The sequence below is a fragment of the Papio anubis genome, chromosome 6, assembly GCF_008728515.1.
Source record: "Papio anubis isolate 15944 chromosome 6, Panubis1.0, whole genome shotgun sequence".
Lineage (NCBI taxonomy): Eukaryota > Metazoa > Chordata > Mammalia > Primates > Cercopithecidae > Papio > Papio anubis.
The window spans coordinates 120329214-120346185 of NC_044981.1; the positions used below are offsets into that span (position 1 = coordinate 120329214).

At 33.8% G+C, this 16972-nt stretch overlaps 1 protein-coding gene across 10 annotated transcripts in view; it reads right to left on the reverse strand.

Moving 5' to 3' along the window:
• ADGRG6 (adhesion G protein-coupled receptor G6) overlaps positions 1-16972 on the reverse strand; it is a 136183-nt gene that overhangs the window by 112047 nt on the left and 7164 nt on the right. For all 10 annotated transcript variants that reach the window (XM_009205966.4, XM_021937801.2, XM_021937800.2 and 7 more), the window contains exon 2: positions 16201-16301. In XM_009205966.4, coding sequence (XP_009204230.1) covers positions 16201-16301 — 101 coding nt within the window. The remainder of the gene's footprint in view (positions 1-16200; positions 16302-16972) is intronic.

The following is a 16972-nucleotide window of genomic DNA, read 5'->3' on the forward strand; positions in this document are numbered from 1 at the left end:
AATTCCTCTTTTTATCTTTTTGCCTATCATTAAGTTAAATCTATGGTTCATTTGCCTCATTCTTTATTTTATGAGGCTTTAAAAATTGAAATATTTTTAGAAAAGTCATATTACCCCATTGACAACTGCATTACATTTAAAAACAACTTAATTAATAAAGCATACATACCAAACAAAGTACTGGAGTAAGATGGGATACTAGTCTTCTATAATCAGACCAAGATGATAAATTATCTTGGGTACTTTCACAATACCCATGGTTTGGTACTAAATCATTAAATAATGTACTAAACTTTTTCTGGATGTCATCAGTTTCTGAAAGAATGATCTGCATCAATTAATCTAAAAAGGATTCTTAAAGAGAAAAGATTTTCAAATAAAAAGCAAATGTATGCAAATATAAATCCCACAAGTCTACAAAAAGGGTTCATAGCCAACTAATCACTCATGCCCCTATACACACATATACACATCCTTAACCTTCACTTAACATGACTGCATGACTCTTTCCACAGATGCTTCTGTGATCTCCTCAGCCATGATTTATCTGTCTCCACCTAATAACGGAGTTTTGATAACAGATGATCTCAGTCTCATAGAACGAGTTTGTTCTCACACTTTTAATTTAAAAGAACAGTGAATAGTCAAGGGGTACATAAGAACAAAACTCTGTTCTGTACAGGGAGTTGGTATTCAGTGTGACACTCATATTGAACCATATTCAAGACCAAAAACAGAAACAAAAAAAAAGTCAAGCGGATCTGAAAACTCATGATCACATTGTATATCGTAAATAATTAGGTCCAACGAGATATGCCAATTATCTTTCTAAAGTTCTAGTTAATTTTTTGTTACCATTTCTTTTTGTATGGGAGTTTTGAAAATTCACAATTTTGCAGAAAGGAAAGGGAAACACAACTGGAAATCACTTATTAAGAAAAATCTCTTTTTTTTTTTTTTTTTTTTTGCTGGGAGGACATGCAGAGAAACAATAAAGTTTTGAATTTGTTTTGATGTATCCCACTTTAAATCTGTGTACATGAATTATTCTAGAAACAACCTGTTTAAAGTCAAGTAGAATTATTTTGAAGACATATTTTGAAAAAAATAAAACTATTATTAACTCTCTTATCCCTATGTTAATATCTGCATACTATCTACTAGTTTTTATATGCATGCATATTTTGCATAGTATTTAGTATTAATATTTTATTATACTAAACTTATGTGTATTTCTACATTATAATTATAGTCATTTTGCCATAATTCATAAAATTATTCTGTATTATTGAGATTTTAGGGTTTTTGTTTTTTTCTACCTTAATTTTAAATGAATATCTTCATGTGTCAAGCATTTGCTACTAAATTATATTCTTAGGTAAACTTCTTAGTAATTAATCAAAAGTACATTACCTTCTTGGATGATTACAGCAGGGACTATTTTTAAAAATTAAACACCTACATTTAATTTTAGTATAATAAATCCACTAATTATAAGATAACTCCTTTTTTAAAAAAGTCTACAAATATTCACTTAAATGAGAAGCATATCAGATAAATTAGTAAAAGTCTGAAACTATATCATGTTTCTAAATAATTCATTGAATACAGCTATGGTTACAGGTATTTTGATTTTAAAGAACAGGGCACAGATACAATAAATGTAGAAATATTTGGTCTTCCAAATGTCAAAAATCCAAAACATACAATTCATTATGTTTCAAAAAATAAACTCCAAATTGGTTGTCTGGATTTTAGAATTCTTTTTCCCATGGAAATAACATTATCAAATTCAGTTAAAATCCCAGGCCAACTCATAACATAGCTAAAACAAAATTAATCCTAAATCCAGTTAATACCGTGGCGCCTCAGCCCAAGATTCTGCTAAGCTACAAGCCTCGTGGGAGATGTAAAGAATAGGAAGGTGGAGCTGGGTGGAAGCTCTAGCACTTCTCTCCTATGGGAACCGGGAGGAAGGTGATTACAGTGGAGGGCTATGCTGGAGCACAAATCTACCACAGGGATTATTGGGTCAAGAAAAGACAGGAAGAAGTAAACTTCATGGTCTTTTAGACATATTGTCTGTAAGTCCAAAGTTCTTATGTTACCAACTGCTTGGGAAGGTTTTCTTAATTCCTGTACTTTTTAGGTAAACAGCAAGAGACAAAATGACTGGAATGCAGAATGAGCTACGAGTATTTCTAGCACTGTAAATAATCCAAGTAAATATGCTCCCAATGTAACTAAAATGCATGGTTGTGCCTCGTTCTGTTTGTTTACAACAGAGTTTCTCTGCCCTTCACATCAAACTGTAGAGTGGACGTACTGCCTTAATTACAAACATCTTCCTTCAAATAATGGGCTTTACTTCATTCCTATTGCAGTACCTATACTCTCTTAGTTTTGTGCAGAATACAAAAATAAAGAAGAAATACTCCCTACCTGTAGGCACTAATAACGGAAAAATAGAAACATATTAATAATCATAAAATACAATATGGCAACAAGACATAGAATAAGTATGAATGGTTACAGAATTCCAAATGAGAGATGGAGGAAACTTGGAGATTTAGAAAATACTTTGCTGCTCCATTTCCACCATTAAAATGCTATCCAACAGGTGGTCACCTGGGTATACACACACATGATAATGAAGACCACAAAACTATCTATCTTTCTATCCTTATTTTAAATGCTGCCTACATGAAGAGGCATTTGAGACAAGTCATGAGATGGCAAAGCACTTTATTAGGTAGCAATGAAGGAGAATGGAGATTTGTGTTGAATAAATGGTGTGGAGGCAGGGAAGTTTGTGGAATGTCAGAGGAAAAAATGTTTTCAGCTTGTTTATTTCTTAGATTATGTGTAAGGAAGTAGTGGAAATAGTTTAGAAAATATTGGTTGAGGATACATAGCGAAGGAACTTCAATGCCAATCAACAAAGGCAATGCTGACATCAGCAACTGAAAGCTCTCCTAAGTCCCTGTGCAAATTACACTTAAAGAAATGTTTATAGGAAAGTGATTTATTGCTAGATTGCAGAGGAAGACAGAAGGCAACAAAATCAGTTTTTCTGTTTTACAGAAGCTGAGGCAAGAGGCAATAAGGTCTGCATTAGAATAAAGGACATTCAAAAAAATACAGTTAGACAAGAGATGCTCTCATATTTAGCAATGAATTAGATCTCAAAGAAGTCTGGAGGAAGACAAGTAGTGATATTAACACCCTGAAGACAGGAAAAAGCAGTTAGGTTGAAGAAGATCTCAGATCGCTACATAGAGGTCCATGAGAAGCTCTCATAATCAGCCAACAATAAAAAATATAAAAGATAAAATATGGTACACCTGTATAGGGCTGCTCCATTATACAGCCATGTACCACATAACAACATTTCAGTCAATGACAGACCATATATATGATGGTGGGCCCATAATATTATAATTCTGCATTTTTATTGTACCTTTCCCAGGCACATTCAGATAGACAAATACTATTATGTTACAATTCCCTACAGTATTCAGTACCTGTTAAACAGGTTTATAGCCTAGAAGCAACAGGCTATACCATCTGTGTAGGAGGCCATAACATTTAGGTCTGTGTAAGTACACTCTATGATGTTTGCACAGTGATGAAATCACCTAATGATGCATTTCTCAGAACATACCTTTGTCGCTAAGCAATGCATAACTAATCTTATGAGACCACTGTCATATATGAGGACTGTCATCGACCTCAATTGTTTTGTGGCACAGGTCTGTGTAACTGTTAACACAGGTCCTGCATAGCAAAATATCTGCTAAATCGGCTCTAATTTAAATGTATAAACTAAGGAATGAGAACAGATTTTAAGACATAAAGATTGAGCCTCACCTTTCTGTAATGCGTACTGAAGTTCAAAATTATACCACTTTTCACCCTTTGGATTTACTGAATTATATATCATACTTCTTCAAATTATCCCATCTAATAAGGATATATTCTCACTTTCATGAGATGTGTTTGTATAACCCACAAGTCATCTGGGATCTTAATATTAACAGTTGATGATTATGGGTCCTATTATTTTGCTTCCATCAACAGCCCCATTCTCATTACACTCTTCACGGGGGAAAAAAAAATGACATTTATCCAAGGGTACAGATATAGCAGGTGCTTCTTCAGAAATGAGACTGTCTTGACTGATGCTTTCAACTCACTACTCACTCATGTAACCTCTCAAGTCAGTAACCAGGGCAGAACAAATAACCCTCTCAGAGGCCATTCACCAGGTGCTGAGCTACTCTAGGTCAGTATTTTCAAGTGTTTGATTAAAATGTACTTTCTGGTTCATGCTTTATATTTGCTGGGAAATGAAATTTATAAAGATTTGTGGAGTTTTTCACCAAGAGCAGGCATTTGTGAAAAGAGGACAAATCACTAAAAGTTGTGTTTTAGAAAGCTGGCACTTAATTCTCGATATAGATAGTAAAATCCTGATAGTTTTGGGGACAGTGGAATTATGTTAATTCTGTCCTAAAACTATTACCTGTATATTTTAATTGGATGAGACTGTTCTAATAGAGGTAAAATTTACGTAGAAAAAAAATGCACAGATTTAACTAATGAGTTTTGATAAATGTATACCTCTGTATACCTTTGTATACATTTGTATATATTGAATTGAAAGCAATTCAATTCATTGCTACACAATTACTACATTTGCTACAACTACTACATTGCTACAATTACTGTGTAATTATATTCAAATCAAAATTTGAAACATTTCCATCAACACAGAGAATCTTACCATATCTCCTTCCAGTCTGTTGCTCCCTAGAGGCCACCAGTGTTCTGGTTTTTATCACTATAGCTTAGTTGTGCCTATTCCATAATTCCACATAAACAAAATCATAGAGTACGTACTCTATGTCCCTCTTTCTTCAACATGTTTTAGAGATCCCTATTAATATTTTTGCATACATCGGTAGTTCATTCTTTTTTTGCTGAGTAATATTCTATATTAAGAATATACCAAAATCTGTTTATGTATTTACATGTTGATAGACATTTGGATTTTTCTTTTCCACTTTATGGCTATTACGAATAATAGTGTTATAAAATTCCTGTATAAGTCTTTTTGTGGATATTTTCATTTCTTTTGGATAAATACCCAATAATACAATTATTAAATCATAGTATATATATATGTGTGTGTGTGTGTATATATATATATGCATGCTTATTTTTGGAAACATAAGGATATAATGAAAAAGGAAATATGTGAATCTTAAAAGCATAGAGATTGCTATCTTGCCATTTTTTTAATTTAGTTCAGACTATTGTTTGAAAAACACTACTCAGTTTTATGCCCTGCTTTTCTCAATTACATTTTTATCTTTATCCCATTTCACTAAACATTTCAAAAAATTAAGTTATGGTTATGCAGATCTTTCATAATGTAAATATTCCATAATTATCTAATTCTTTCTTGGTGGATATTTGTCTTTAAAATTTAATTATTATAACTATTTTTGTGATGAGAATCTATATGTGTTGTTACACATAGGCACCTACTGGTCAAACGGTTTAAAAAGTGTGATAGATACAGAATTTATCAGCCTTTGGAAATGTCTTACTGCTCTAATATATATTTATAGAAAGGGATGACTACAAAATAAGAAATTAATTCACAGGATCCTTTTTCAACTTAACGGTATATTTCAAATAAAGCTGTACCACACAGCTGTGAATACAGTGTACTCACACTGCACTTGCGTTGAATATGCAAGTACTGAAGCTAATTTTTGATCAAGTTATATCTGGGCTATGAAACCAGAAAAATGGAAATCAACCATCCAATTTAATGTCTGTTAACCATCCTCTGCCTGATTTTGCTATTAATAGAAACACAAGCTAAAAGTTCAGGCATGCAGTTTTCACCATGTGTACTAACTGTATCTTCCTACTACAGCTCACAAGGAACAAAGCCTCACTACACATTGAAAGGTATCTCTGACTGTAAAGGAACATTTTTGCAAAATTTCATTTCAGAGTCAGCATTTTAATTCATGTTACTGATTAAGTTACTCAGAGTCAAGTTAGCAGTGCTATTGATAGCAAAAGCAACTATTTTCACTCCCATCATTAGTTGCATCAAAAAGGGCTTTAATGCTTGGTGTGTGCTGTTCAAGTTTAAATCAAATCCAACATAAATTTGTAATGTATTTTCTCAAAGACACATTTTTCTCTCAAATAATACTTTATTTTTAACCTGAAATAACCCACAATATATTTTCTGATTTTATTTCTAAGATTACTAAAAATTAAAATACTTCTAAGGTACCATGTGGAAAGTACTACTGATGCTTCTAAGGCATAGTCTTAAAAAGTAAGACTGTAGTCTTACTTTTAAAATATGAAAAGCTCTCCTTTAAGTATGGGGAAAACAAAATTACATATGTTCATTTTTATTATTAGATTTCAAACTTACTTTTTTTACTTCCACATAAACAAACTGGTTTAGTTTATGTATTCTGCCCTAAAAGGTAAAATATACTTTTAACGTATTTTAACAAAGTCTAACGAACTATATCTTTTTCTGACCAAAAAAAATAAGTTGTTACTTACAGCACTAAATGTTTATATTTTATACAAAATCTCTACTTCCCACAGATGGGAGTTTTAAACTTAAATTAGCCCAAAGTTCCCAATTCAAGATGCTTTCAAACATAATTATGATAAAGATAAAGGCTGTGGTAAAGTAATGTCAGGCACACATAGTGGACAGAGAATAAAGATAAGTCTTTCTCTCTGTTTCACTTGAACCAACCGCTTTAAAGTAAATATCCTAATAACTGTCTTATGGAAAAATTTAAGTTATGATGGGAAAATTGAAACACATTCAAAAGGAAGAAATAGGAATGGGAAATGAACTAGGCAGATCAGGTGGAAAATCTGATTTAAATGACAAAAAAAGTCATATTAGTTGCTCAGAAGTCAGAGGCACCTAAAGGAACAATTTGAAGAATATGAAAAGCTTCATGTAAAAAAGATGGGCTCTCAAAAGTTGAATGTCATTAGACTAAATTTTAAATCATTAGTCATCTCATTCTGTCACACAATTTCACCCTAAGCCAGACTTACTATGAAAAAGGAGATTTTTGTTCAATTTACTTTGGACCCAGGGAGTTTACTTAGGAGCTCTTACAATATACCCAGTGGAGATGAAAGCCTCAAAGGCAATAGTTATAAAGACAAAGAAGGTATTTCTGATCTAGATTCACCAACCCTCGGTCACAACTAAATATGCATTTGAGCAAGACGCAGAAGGCATCCAGGGTGCCTGAAGTGCTATTACCATTTCCAGGTTTTCAACATGTGTGTCAGGGCTGTTCACCAATGAGGAAACTAAGGCTGCCATTTCTAAGGCACAACAGTATGACTGAGAAAAATCATAAAACTGCAGATTCAACAAACAAAAAACAATTTTTTCATTGAGTACCCTAACTACCACCCTAGGGAAGCTCTCAACCTCTGTGTCCTTCAGCATTCATCTTCATCTGCAAATGCACAAATTTTACTTACAGAACTGTAGCTAGTGGGGACATGTATATCTCCCCTGCTGGGCTGGAAGTCCTCATTCAGCTTTGTCAGCATCGGCCCTCACTTGACATCCTTGTCTGGTCTCCCACTTCCCCATCTAGCCTCATTCCCTATCTTCTTCTGCAGAGACCCTTTATTCTAGTAATGAGAAATATGTGTGCTTCTACAAAGTCATTTATAATGCATCTGTGCATTTGTCCTTGTCCCTGTTCCTTTCTCTGCCTAGATCCCCCTTCTCCATTTTCAGACCCATTCTCCATCTTCTCCCTTTCTGTTGTTATCAGAAGATACAGTTTTAACATTATCTATCCATGAGAACTTTTCTGAGACCTCTTCTGTTATCTCTTGATATTATGCCTATAATTCTACTAAATCGCACATCACACTGCATCCTATTTTTTTCTCACGTTAGTCTCCCCAATAACACTAAAACTCTTTAACATTAAAGGCATTGATTTCGCTTTGCATAACTAGGACTTTGAAATGAGCCTGATATACATATGTACATATATGTGTGTATATATATACACACACACCCCCAAAATACACACACACTGCTCATATATAGTACTATGACATAGCCTTTAGTGTTTAAATGAGTCTAAGAACAGCAATATTAACTCTATGTTCCCTGTAACTTCTTTAAGTACTATAATGCTCTCACAAATGTTGAACATACTTTAATAACGGTGGAGAAATGAGGAGACTCTGATTAAGAATACCTAACTCTCTGATAAGGTAGACACAACCTGCTAAGGGAAATCCAAGCTCTGGCAAGAGAGCTTGGAAAGCAATTCAATTCATTTGCTACACATTTACTGAATCCATCTTCCATGGTGTCACAATCAGTAGTATCATGTTGGCAAGTAGACACTACCTTAAATATAAGAAATGGCTTAAAATTCGAAGAGAACTTTCTTCCAAAAGGTCAATAAAAGAGGCAGACCTCTCTAACTCATGTGTGTGGGACATGGAAGCCAGTCAGATGATGAGAAGTAATAACAGTCCTAACCAAACACCAACTAAAGCATCAAGGATGCTTACCAAACTGGAAGGAAAACGTCCTGTGTCAACTTAGCAAAGTCTCTGAGAAAAACCACAAACCCTATTGTTGGTGAAACATTAGGTTATCAGCAGTATTGAAACAAAAATGTTTGTGGTCTTGAGCTGCCTACAAGTAATAGATTTTGAGGTTACCATTCTAAAGAGAGATGAGATTAGCAGTCCAAATAAAATACTAATATTGACCTCTGATGAGCCAACCAGGAGACAACTGGTGTACACAATCTGATTAGGAGAATTCTGGAAAAGGTGCGAGGCTACATTTCCACAACCTCAGTGCATACTTGGAGCTCATTTTCTCTAAAATTAAAAACAAAGTGAGGTGAATTATCTCTAAAAGTCTAGCTTTTCCTCCTCATAGCACTGGTACTGCAGCCACTGAAATCACTGTGATCAGAAACTCTGCCTTAAAACTCTATTCAATCAGGCCAGTGATACAGCTAAACTATTCCTTATACTCATAGGGGACAGTATCAATTGTACATAATGTCATATTTCTGGACATGTATTTAAGGCATAAAACAAATAAATGAAGGACAGAAGAAAGGAACTGTGAATGTGTATAAAAGCAATGATTAATATTGCCAGAGTATTCTTTTCTCCAGATCTATATTTTACTTCAATAATACTGTTTAATAAAGTTTTGGCCAGGTAAGGATTCTTCTAAAAAGATCCTTCTCTTTGCAAAAGTATAGGCATTTTCTCATTCTTGTAGTTTTGACCAAACCAATAATAGTGACTAGTGTAATTTTGCAGTTATTATAAGAAAGATCCTGATTTTTAAATGGGTTGACACAATCCATCTTCTGAGCTCTAGTACAAAAACGTTTTCTCTTTTATATAAACTAGCAGCACCAAACTTGGAGGAGAATGTAGTAGAGGAAGGCATCTTTTTTGACTCATAATAATTTATTGCAGAAAATTATATAATTGTTTTACAAAAGCATATCATTTCTAAACCACAAGTTTAAGATGAAATTAGTTTAGGAATGACTAAAAACCAAGATACACTGACACGAAATACCTAATAATTCAAACAATTTTCCGGAGAAAAATCTCATTCAAAAGATTACTAATATATTTAATGATTTTAAGAAATCAAGATAATAGTCTTAACTGTAGAAATATGATGGCCACATACTCCCCACTGGGATACTCTATTCCTCTCTGAGAGTTTTTTCTGTAGGAGATGGTTAAGAAGGTTAACCTGAACTGGTGAGAGCCACTATCCATGTGCTGCCCAAGAACCTTGCTTGCTTTATTTATTTATTTATTTATTTATTGACGTAGTTGCCCAGGGCATGATCTCGGCTCACTGCAACCTCCGCCTCCCAGGTTCAAGTGATTCTCCTGCTTCAGCCTCCCGAGTAGCTGGGATTACAGGCGCACACCACCACACCAGGCTAATTTTCGTGTTTTTAGTAGAGTCGAGGTTTCACTATGTTGGCCAGGCTGGTTTTGAACTTCTGACCTCGTGATCCGCCGACCGCCTCAGCCTCCCAAAGGAACCCTGCTTTCTTTTCAGGTGTTTAATCATCTTAGTTCAATGGAGGGGAAAGGATGTTTATGTGACTTGATCCTCATTGTGGGATTAATACATTTTTCTCATCTAACCTCAAAACCTTCTTCCCCATGCTGCCCCACCCTATAAAGTATGTTTGCTCATTATATCTGGAATATATTGGGGTTTGTCTGTGGTTCTCCTCCATTCTGGTTTTTTTTTTTCCATCTGCTTTACTTACTGAATACTATGATACTGCAAGTATGAACAATGCCAAAGAAGAATAGTAAGAACAGTGCCAAAAAGCACATATTCTACTTGCTGAAAATAAAAAGAAAACTCCTTAGAGAATTAAAAAGAATTTAAAAGTGGTAGACAATTTTGTGCCTGCCAAAGTCTCAGAGTTTGTATGTCCCTATTAAAGTCTAGAGCTCCCCAGGTTTATCTTGTCCAAGAAAGTTACCCGCCCAAACTCTAGGTCTAGTTCATTATTAAAAGTACCTGCTAAAATTGGAAGCACACAGAAGAAACTTTACAGGTAAAACAATTACAACTATGTGCACAGAACAAAACAGACTGTATAACACACACCACACACATACACACACACACACACACACACACACACACACACTCCATGACTGGACTATAGGCTAATGAGGTCTTCAAGGTTTCTGGTACAAATTCCTCAATCCTGAGATTCCTTCATGTCCTGATTACTAGTGATAGGGGAATCTGAAGGACAGCTAGGTTTATCTTTGGACAATTAATTACTAAGAGAGTCATTTGGTTCTTACAGCATTAACACACTGGTCCTAGTTCCTCTTTGAGATACGTAGAAGTCTGTTATAGCTTCCAGATGACCAGTCTCCAGATATCTAAAGGCTGGCATCTTATTCCTACTGACTTTATTAAAGTAAATTTGCCATTTCTCTACATCCATTTTTAATGCAATAATGCAACAAAATTTGTACTTAAAAAGCAAACAAATTGATACATGAAAGCAAGAATGTTGTTGCTGACACAGAGTCCACAGTCCCAGCCCACCTCTAAAGAGGTTTCACTCACTCAGTATTGACAGGGACTGCTCCAAAAATTCCTCAGATAGCTTGAGACTCATCAGTACGCTGGTATGCCAGGTCTAAATATTCTCTGTTCACCAACCCTCTCTACATTATGACAACCATGCCTGGAAATAAGCATGATCTGACCAATAAAAAGTAGGACTCTTGACATTCCCTCTTCCCAATATCATTTAAGTGGCATCAGTTTCATTAGTGGTCCCATCACACTGCTGGGTCACTTGAAATTGTCACTGTGGTGACAAGGCAGGTCATTCCCATTCTATGTTTATGTAATTGACTTTATGACCCCTCAATGTATGATTTCATATCTAACAACATCGAATTCAGGCCATCCAAAGGTGTATGAAGAAAATTATCTAGAAAGTTGCCTTAAGGAAATATCTGTATAAAACTTTTTAGACTTTATTTATTCACTCGCATTGACTCTAATCTGAGGTCTGAAATGGAAAAACAGTCTTTTAGCTGAAAGCTTCAGACAGTAATTTGGAGCATTTTTGATTCTGAGTGAAACACACATACACACATTTATCATTATATGCAAAATGGTCTGTACAATTAGAGCCTTATTTTTGACCTTTAAGATACACTTAGTAATTACTTAGTAATTTTCAATAGACAATACTAAATTTTTTAAAAAAAACATGAATATTCATAAAAGGATTATTTTTCTAGACATTTGAAAGTCCTTTGACCAAACTTTGGTTTAACTCTTAAATATAGACTGCAATATAATTGATACTAAATAATAATTGTTCATTTATGATCATAAGAAAAATTAACACATAAACAAACAAAAAAGCACAAGATTCTTTTTACACAATCACCTGCCTTCCAGAACTATGTTGTGCCCTGGGCTAGAACATACACAATTCAGGCCAGATTTTACTTTCAGAAACATTTCCCCTTGCAGCTGTTGATGTCTCACAGATATCAGAATAACACTGTGCTTTGAAATAATCTGCTGATATCATTGATTTTCAGGAGAGAAGGGAGGCTCCTCCCACACTGCTCATGACTAAGACGATCTGTGTGGAAACAGGTTCCTGGTTGCTTCGAAATGTATTGGCTCTTGGCTGTTTCCCACTCTACTTGAATCCATAACCCTCTGTCTGCTTGAAATATCATCATTTATCTTCAGAGTCATGGAGTGTTAGGTCACAAAAAACAAGTTATTATCTGAAACTCCTTTTAGAGATTCCTATTACGTGAAGAAAGAGCCAGAGAAACAGTTAAGTAACTAACAAAATTTAAATATTCATACACTTCTACGCCTCTCTGATCATTTTTATGTGGCTTTAAAAAAAAAAAAAATTCATCATTTTTTTTCAGATTACTAAATACCTGATCATTGTAAGAATGCAAAAAAATTCAGAGGTGTACGAAGTTCCATCGTCATCCCTCTTGTTTCTCCAAACTGTGCCTCTGAGATAACCCATTTTTGAAGCCTGATGAGTATCATTCCATGTTTTGTTAACATGTTTACAAAGTCTTATATAAACATAGACACATAATACATCCAGGTTTGTAATGCAAGCTATTAAAAATCTAAAATAATTTTATATTGTTCTATAACATAAACTTCTGGGCTCAAGCCATCTTCCCACTTCTGCCTCGTTAAGTACTAGGATTACAGGTGTGAGCCACAGTGCCTGATTATAATCTGCTTTTAAACTTAACATTATTATCATGAATAGCCTTCCAAGCCAATAGGCAGTTTGACCACATTGTTTTGAGGCACTGCACAGTATTTGACGGAACAAATGTAAAATAATGCACATAACCGTCCCCCTTTCGGTGAACAATGTCTTTTCCGGTTTGCTATTACAACGCTAGTTAACATAGTGATACAGATTTCTCTATATATTTATGTTTTTTATTTTATAGGGTATATGCCTACATGTGAGAGTGATATACCAATGTACACATTCTTAATTTTTTTATGTGTTACCTAATTACTCTCCCAAAAGAGTCAACAGTGTCAGTGTACACTCTTTTCCCAACAATTTTGATTATATGGGATGTTGTCAGCTTTTCTAAATGGTGTCAAGAGAGTGGGTAAAAATAAATCGTATTTTATTGTTTTAAGGCATACTTCTATGGCACGAGTGTAAATATTCTAAATTGTTATTTTATTGTAGTTCTTATTAAAGGTTATAATCATCACTTGTCAAGACACAGTGAGCTGTTTTTCCACACTACTTTTGAAAATCCAGAAGTGCACAAAATTCACATATTTCTTTTTTAAGTGTCCCATGAAATACAAATGTTAACTTACCTACTAGCAAACTTAATACTGCAATTCTGTTATAAGAATTAAACTATGGGTGTTATTGGAATCAAACCATAAGATTCTAATTTTAATCATCTGATCTAAGTGTCAATCGTAACAACCAGAAGAGATCTGCCAATCTCCTAACCTAGCTATCACAGTCAAATTAACAAAAAATTAACAAACAAGACAACAACCAAAATCTATGCAGATTATCACTAAGAATAAGATATGATCCAGTGGAGCTCCTTTGAATTGAGGGATAGGGAAGGATTATGTGAGGTGGTAATAATTAAACTGAGATTTGAGTGTCAAAAAGAACAAGGTGAGGGAGAAGAGGAGACTAGGAAGGCATAGACAAGGAATAGAAAGGCCAGTGTGTCTACAAAATAGTGAGAGTGGTAGAGAATAGGAGGATAGAAGGAGGAATTTTAAAGATTAAAAGAGAAGTAGATTTGAGGATAGGAGATAGGAACTAGGGGTCCTGTTTGCACATTTGAAGTTTAAGGCCTATTATAAATCCAAGGGTAGATGAGGATCAGCACCTGAAGAGATGGCTCTAGGGGCCAGGAAGGGGCCAGGATGGACAATACAGATTTACGGACGCTGGCGTCAAGATGCCACTTAAAGCCATTTGAGATCATCTAGGGGTTATCCAAAGAAGCAAAAATTAGTCAACGAAGGTGTAAACAAGGATATAACATCAGTTGAGCACTAGTCTTCAAAAACATAGCAGTATTACACTTTGATTTATGCAAAAAAAGATTTTAAATATCAGATATATCCAAAGTTGTAATATGCATTATTTTAAATGGCTTGGGAATTCATTATAAGGCACCATGCTCAGTCATCTTATGACACAAAAATTTTCTATTAAAATGCCAATAATAACCTCTAAAGAGTGTTTGTGAATTCAGACACTTACGAGGTGGCAGCGTTTTAAGTGAGTCATTATTAGAGGATACAGGTATTAACACAAAATGTTCTGGCCTCAAAAGTGAACACAGAAAACTATCTGTCACAAAACCTTACCTGATACACACAAAAAGTTTAATAATGCAGGAAATAACAAATAAATAAGAAAAGCTTGTGTGAGAGAGTAACTTAACAAGTGTAAGTACTTTGATTCTGGTGACCTTGGGAATGAGTGTCTCCTTAAATTTTGTACCCCAGGTGATTCTCCTCCCTCAGCCTGGTCCCAGACAAGTTGATTCCCTTTCTTTACCCTAAAGAGACATGCTTCATTTATTCAAATGATTAAAATTCAAGAATGTGTATATATTAATTAAAATGTTGACATCTAAAAGTACAAATTGGAGGTGCTGTGGTCTTAAGAAGCCTTAAAATTATACAAATACATGACCTAACAAAAATGAAAGTAAACAGACTTCAACTAATAATGTTAATCTCATAATTTATCTCATATCATGTAATTTATTCTTAATCACTTTTGAAAGTAGTTCAACACTGTACATCATAACATCTAATATATCTTTAATTTTTCAATCTGTTTACAAGTGTGTTTCCTCTAATAATGACGGTAATAAGGAAAAGGATGGCTTTACAATAAAATTCTAACAAATACACACAAAATTCACTGAAAGATCTGTTCTGTTTTGAAGCCATTAAGTAAGTGCCAGGAATTTTCCAAGTAAGTAACTGAAACTCTTAAAACACTTGGAGGCTTGGAAAAAAAAGTTTTCACATCTCAATACAAGTTTAATTTGTTGATGCATGAATAAGCAATTTTAGCAGATAATCTATTTCCATAATGTTTAAAATGTATTATTTATGATAATATAGATACATTATAAATATGAAATTAATAAATCTTGATTAAATTCCAAGTAAATACATAAGACTTCAAGAATTATGATTTTCTTAATTGACATTTTAGCTTTATTCTAAAGGAAAACATAATAAGCCTAATACATACACCAGGAGAATACAAAGAGTAAAATAGAATGGACTTAAATAAATTTGCTCAGTTCAGTGACAAAACCAGAAAATGAAGAAACAGTTTACTTTTAAACATCATTCACATTCCTCAGCTTCTAATTGGCTTATTCATAAAATGTGCTGTTTACAGAAAATTTAGTTTTTCAGCACTCAACAAGATCTTATTTCAAAGTTCAAAAAAACGTAATTAGAAAAAATAGACACTTTAATTCCAAAAATGCTGTAATTAAAATTAACTTTTTCATATCAAGTAAATTAAACTGCATAGTCTAAAAACTTAAGTTCCAATTCCTAATTCATATTGCAACATGCTAATAAAATGAGGATGAATGAAACTAGCAAAGTCTGTACTTTCCATAAATAACTATATGAAAACTTGAAAAGAGAAGTACAGTATATTTACTCAACAGTAGAAGAAACAGCTAGCACTTTTAAAATGCCATTTATGTAGTTATCTCATCACTCAATACGGGCTAAGTAAATAAATAAAAGCAAAGATTAAAGAAATAAACTCATTAGAAAATAAAACAATGATCAAAGAAATAGTATTCACACAAATTTCAAAGAGGATAGACAAATCATAAACAGAAAAAAAAAAAAAACTGCCCTATAAGGATAGAAACAGGAAAAAAAAAAAAAAAAGGCAGTAAGTAAAGGTAAGGCAATGTAAATAAGTAGCATGCTTATGCTGCAGACAATGTCATCATGATTAAACTCGAGGTGTGAAAGAGAAAGAGTCTTACCTGAGTGAGGAACACACATGATATATAAAGCAAATAAGAACAGGAGAGGACTGGGCTTCCATTTCCAATGGCAGCTCCACATTCGATCTGAGCGAAACATCCTGCAAAGAAAGAAAATGGCAATTAGGACATTCAACATTCAGTAAAGCATTATGACAAATAAAGTAAAAGTATAGGTTTCCAGTAGGGACTGGAAAATAAACTTTTTTCAGCCTTGCTTCCAAATAGTGGAGCAACTTAAAAGATGACGACGACCTAATGATTTCCTTCAAGCTAATTAGCAAAAGAAAATAAATCCATGCATTTTATTTGCCACATGGCAGCACTTTCCTTATCAAAATATACACAATAGGTGATTTCTGCATAAGGATGGGTAGTCAGACAATTCAAAAAAATTACTTATTAAAAAATAAAGCAATTTTAGTTTCAGCCTCACCAGACTCATGTTCATCTGGGTAGAAGAAGGATGTTTCTATCAACCTTCCTTATAATCTCCCAGAAATTTAGACTGTAAGGATGTGTATTCCTTAATGTCTGCTGCTTTACAAATGGAAATATTTAACATAAAATCAAATTGCCCAAGCTCTGTTCTATCCCCTAAAGTGATACACTGAAGCATTAATATTCCAAAAAAGGTAAAGTCTTTATATATAAAATAGCTATCAATGTTTTTAAATGGCTATTAAACACCAGGTATTATAGAAAGTAGTAAATGACATTAGATGGAGAGGTGATGCTTTGAAAACTCAACAATCCTTCTGCACGACAGACT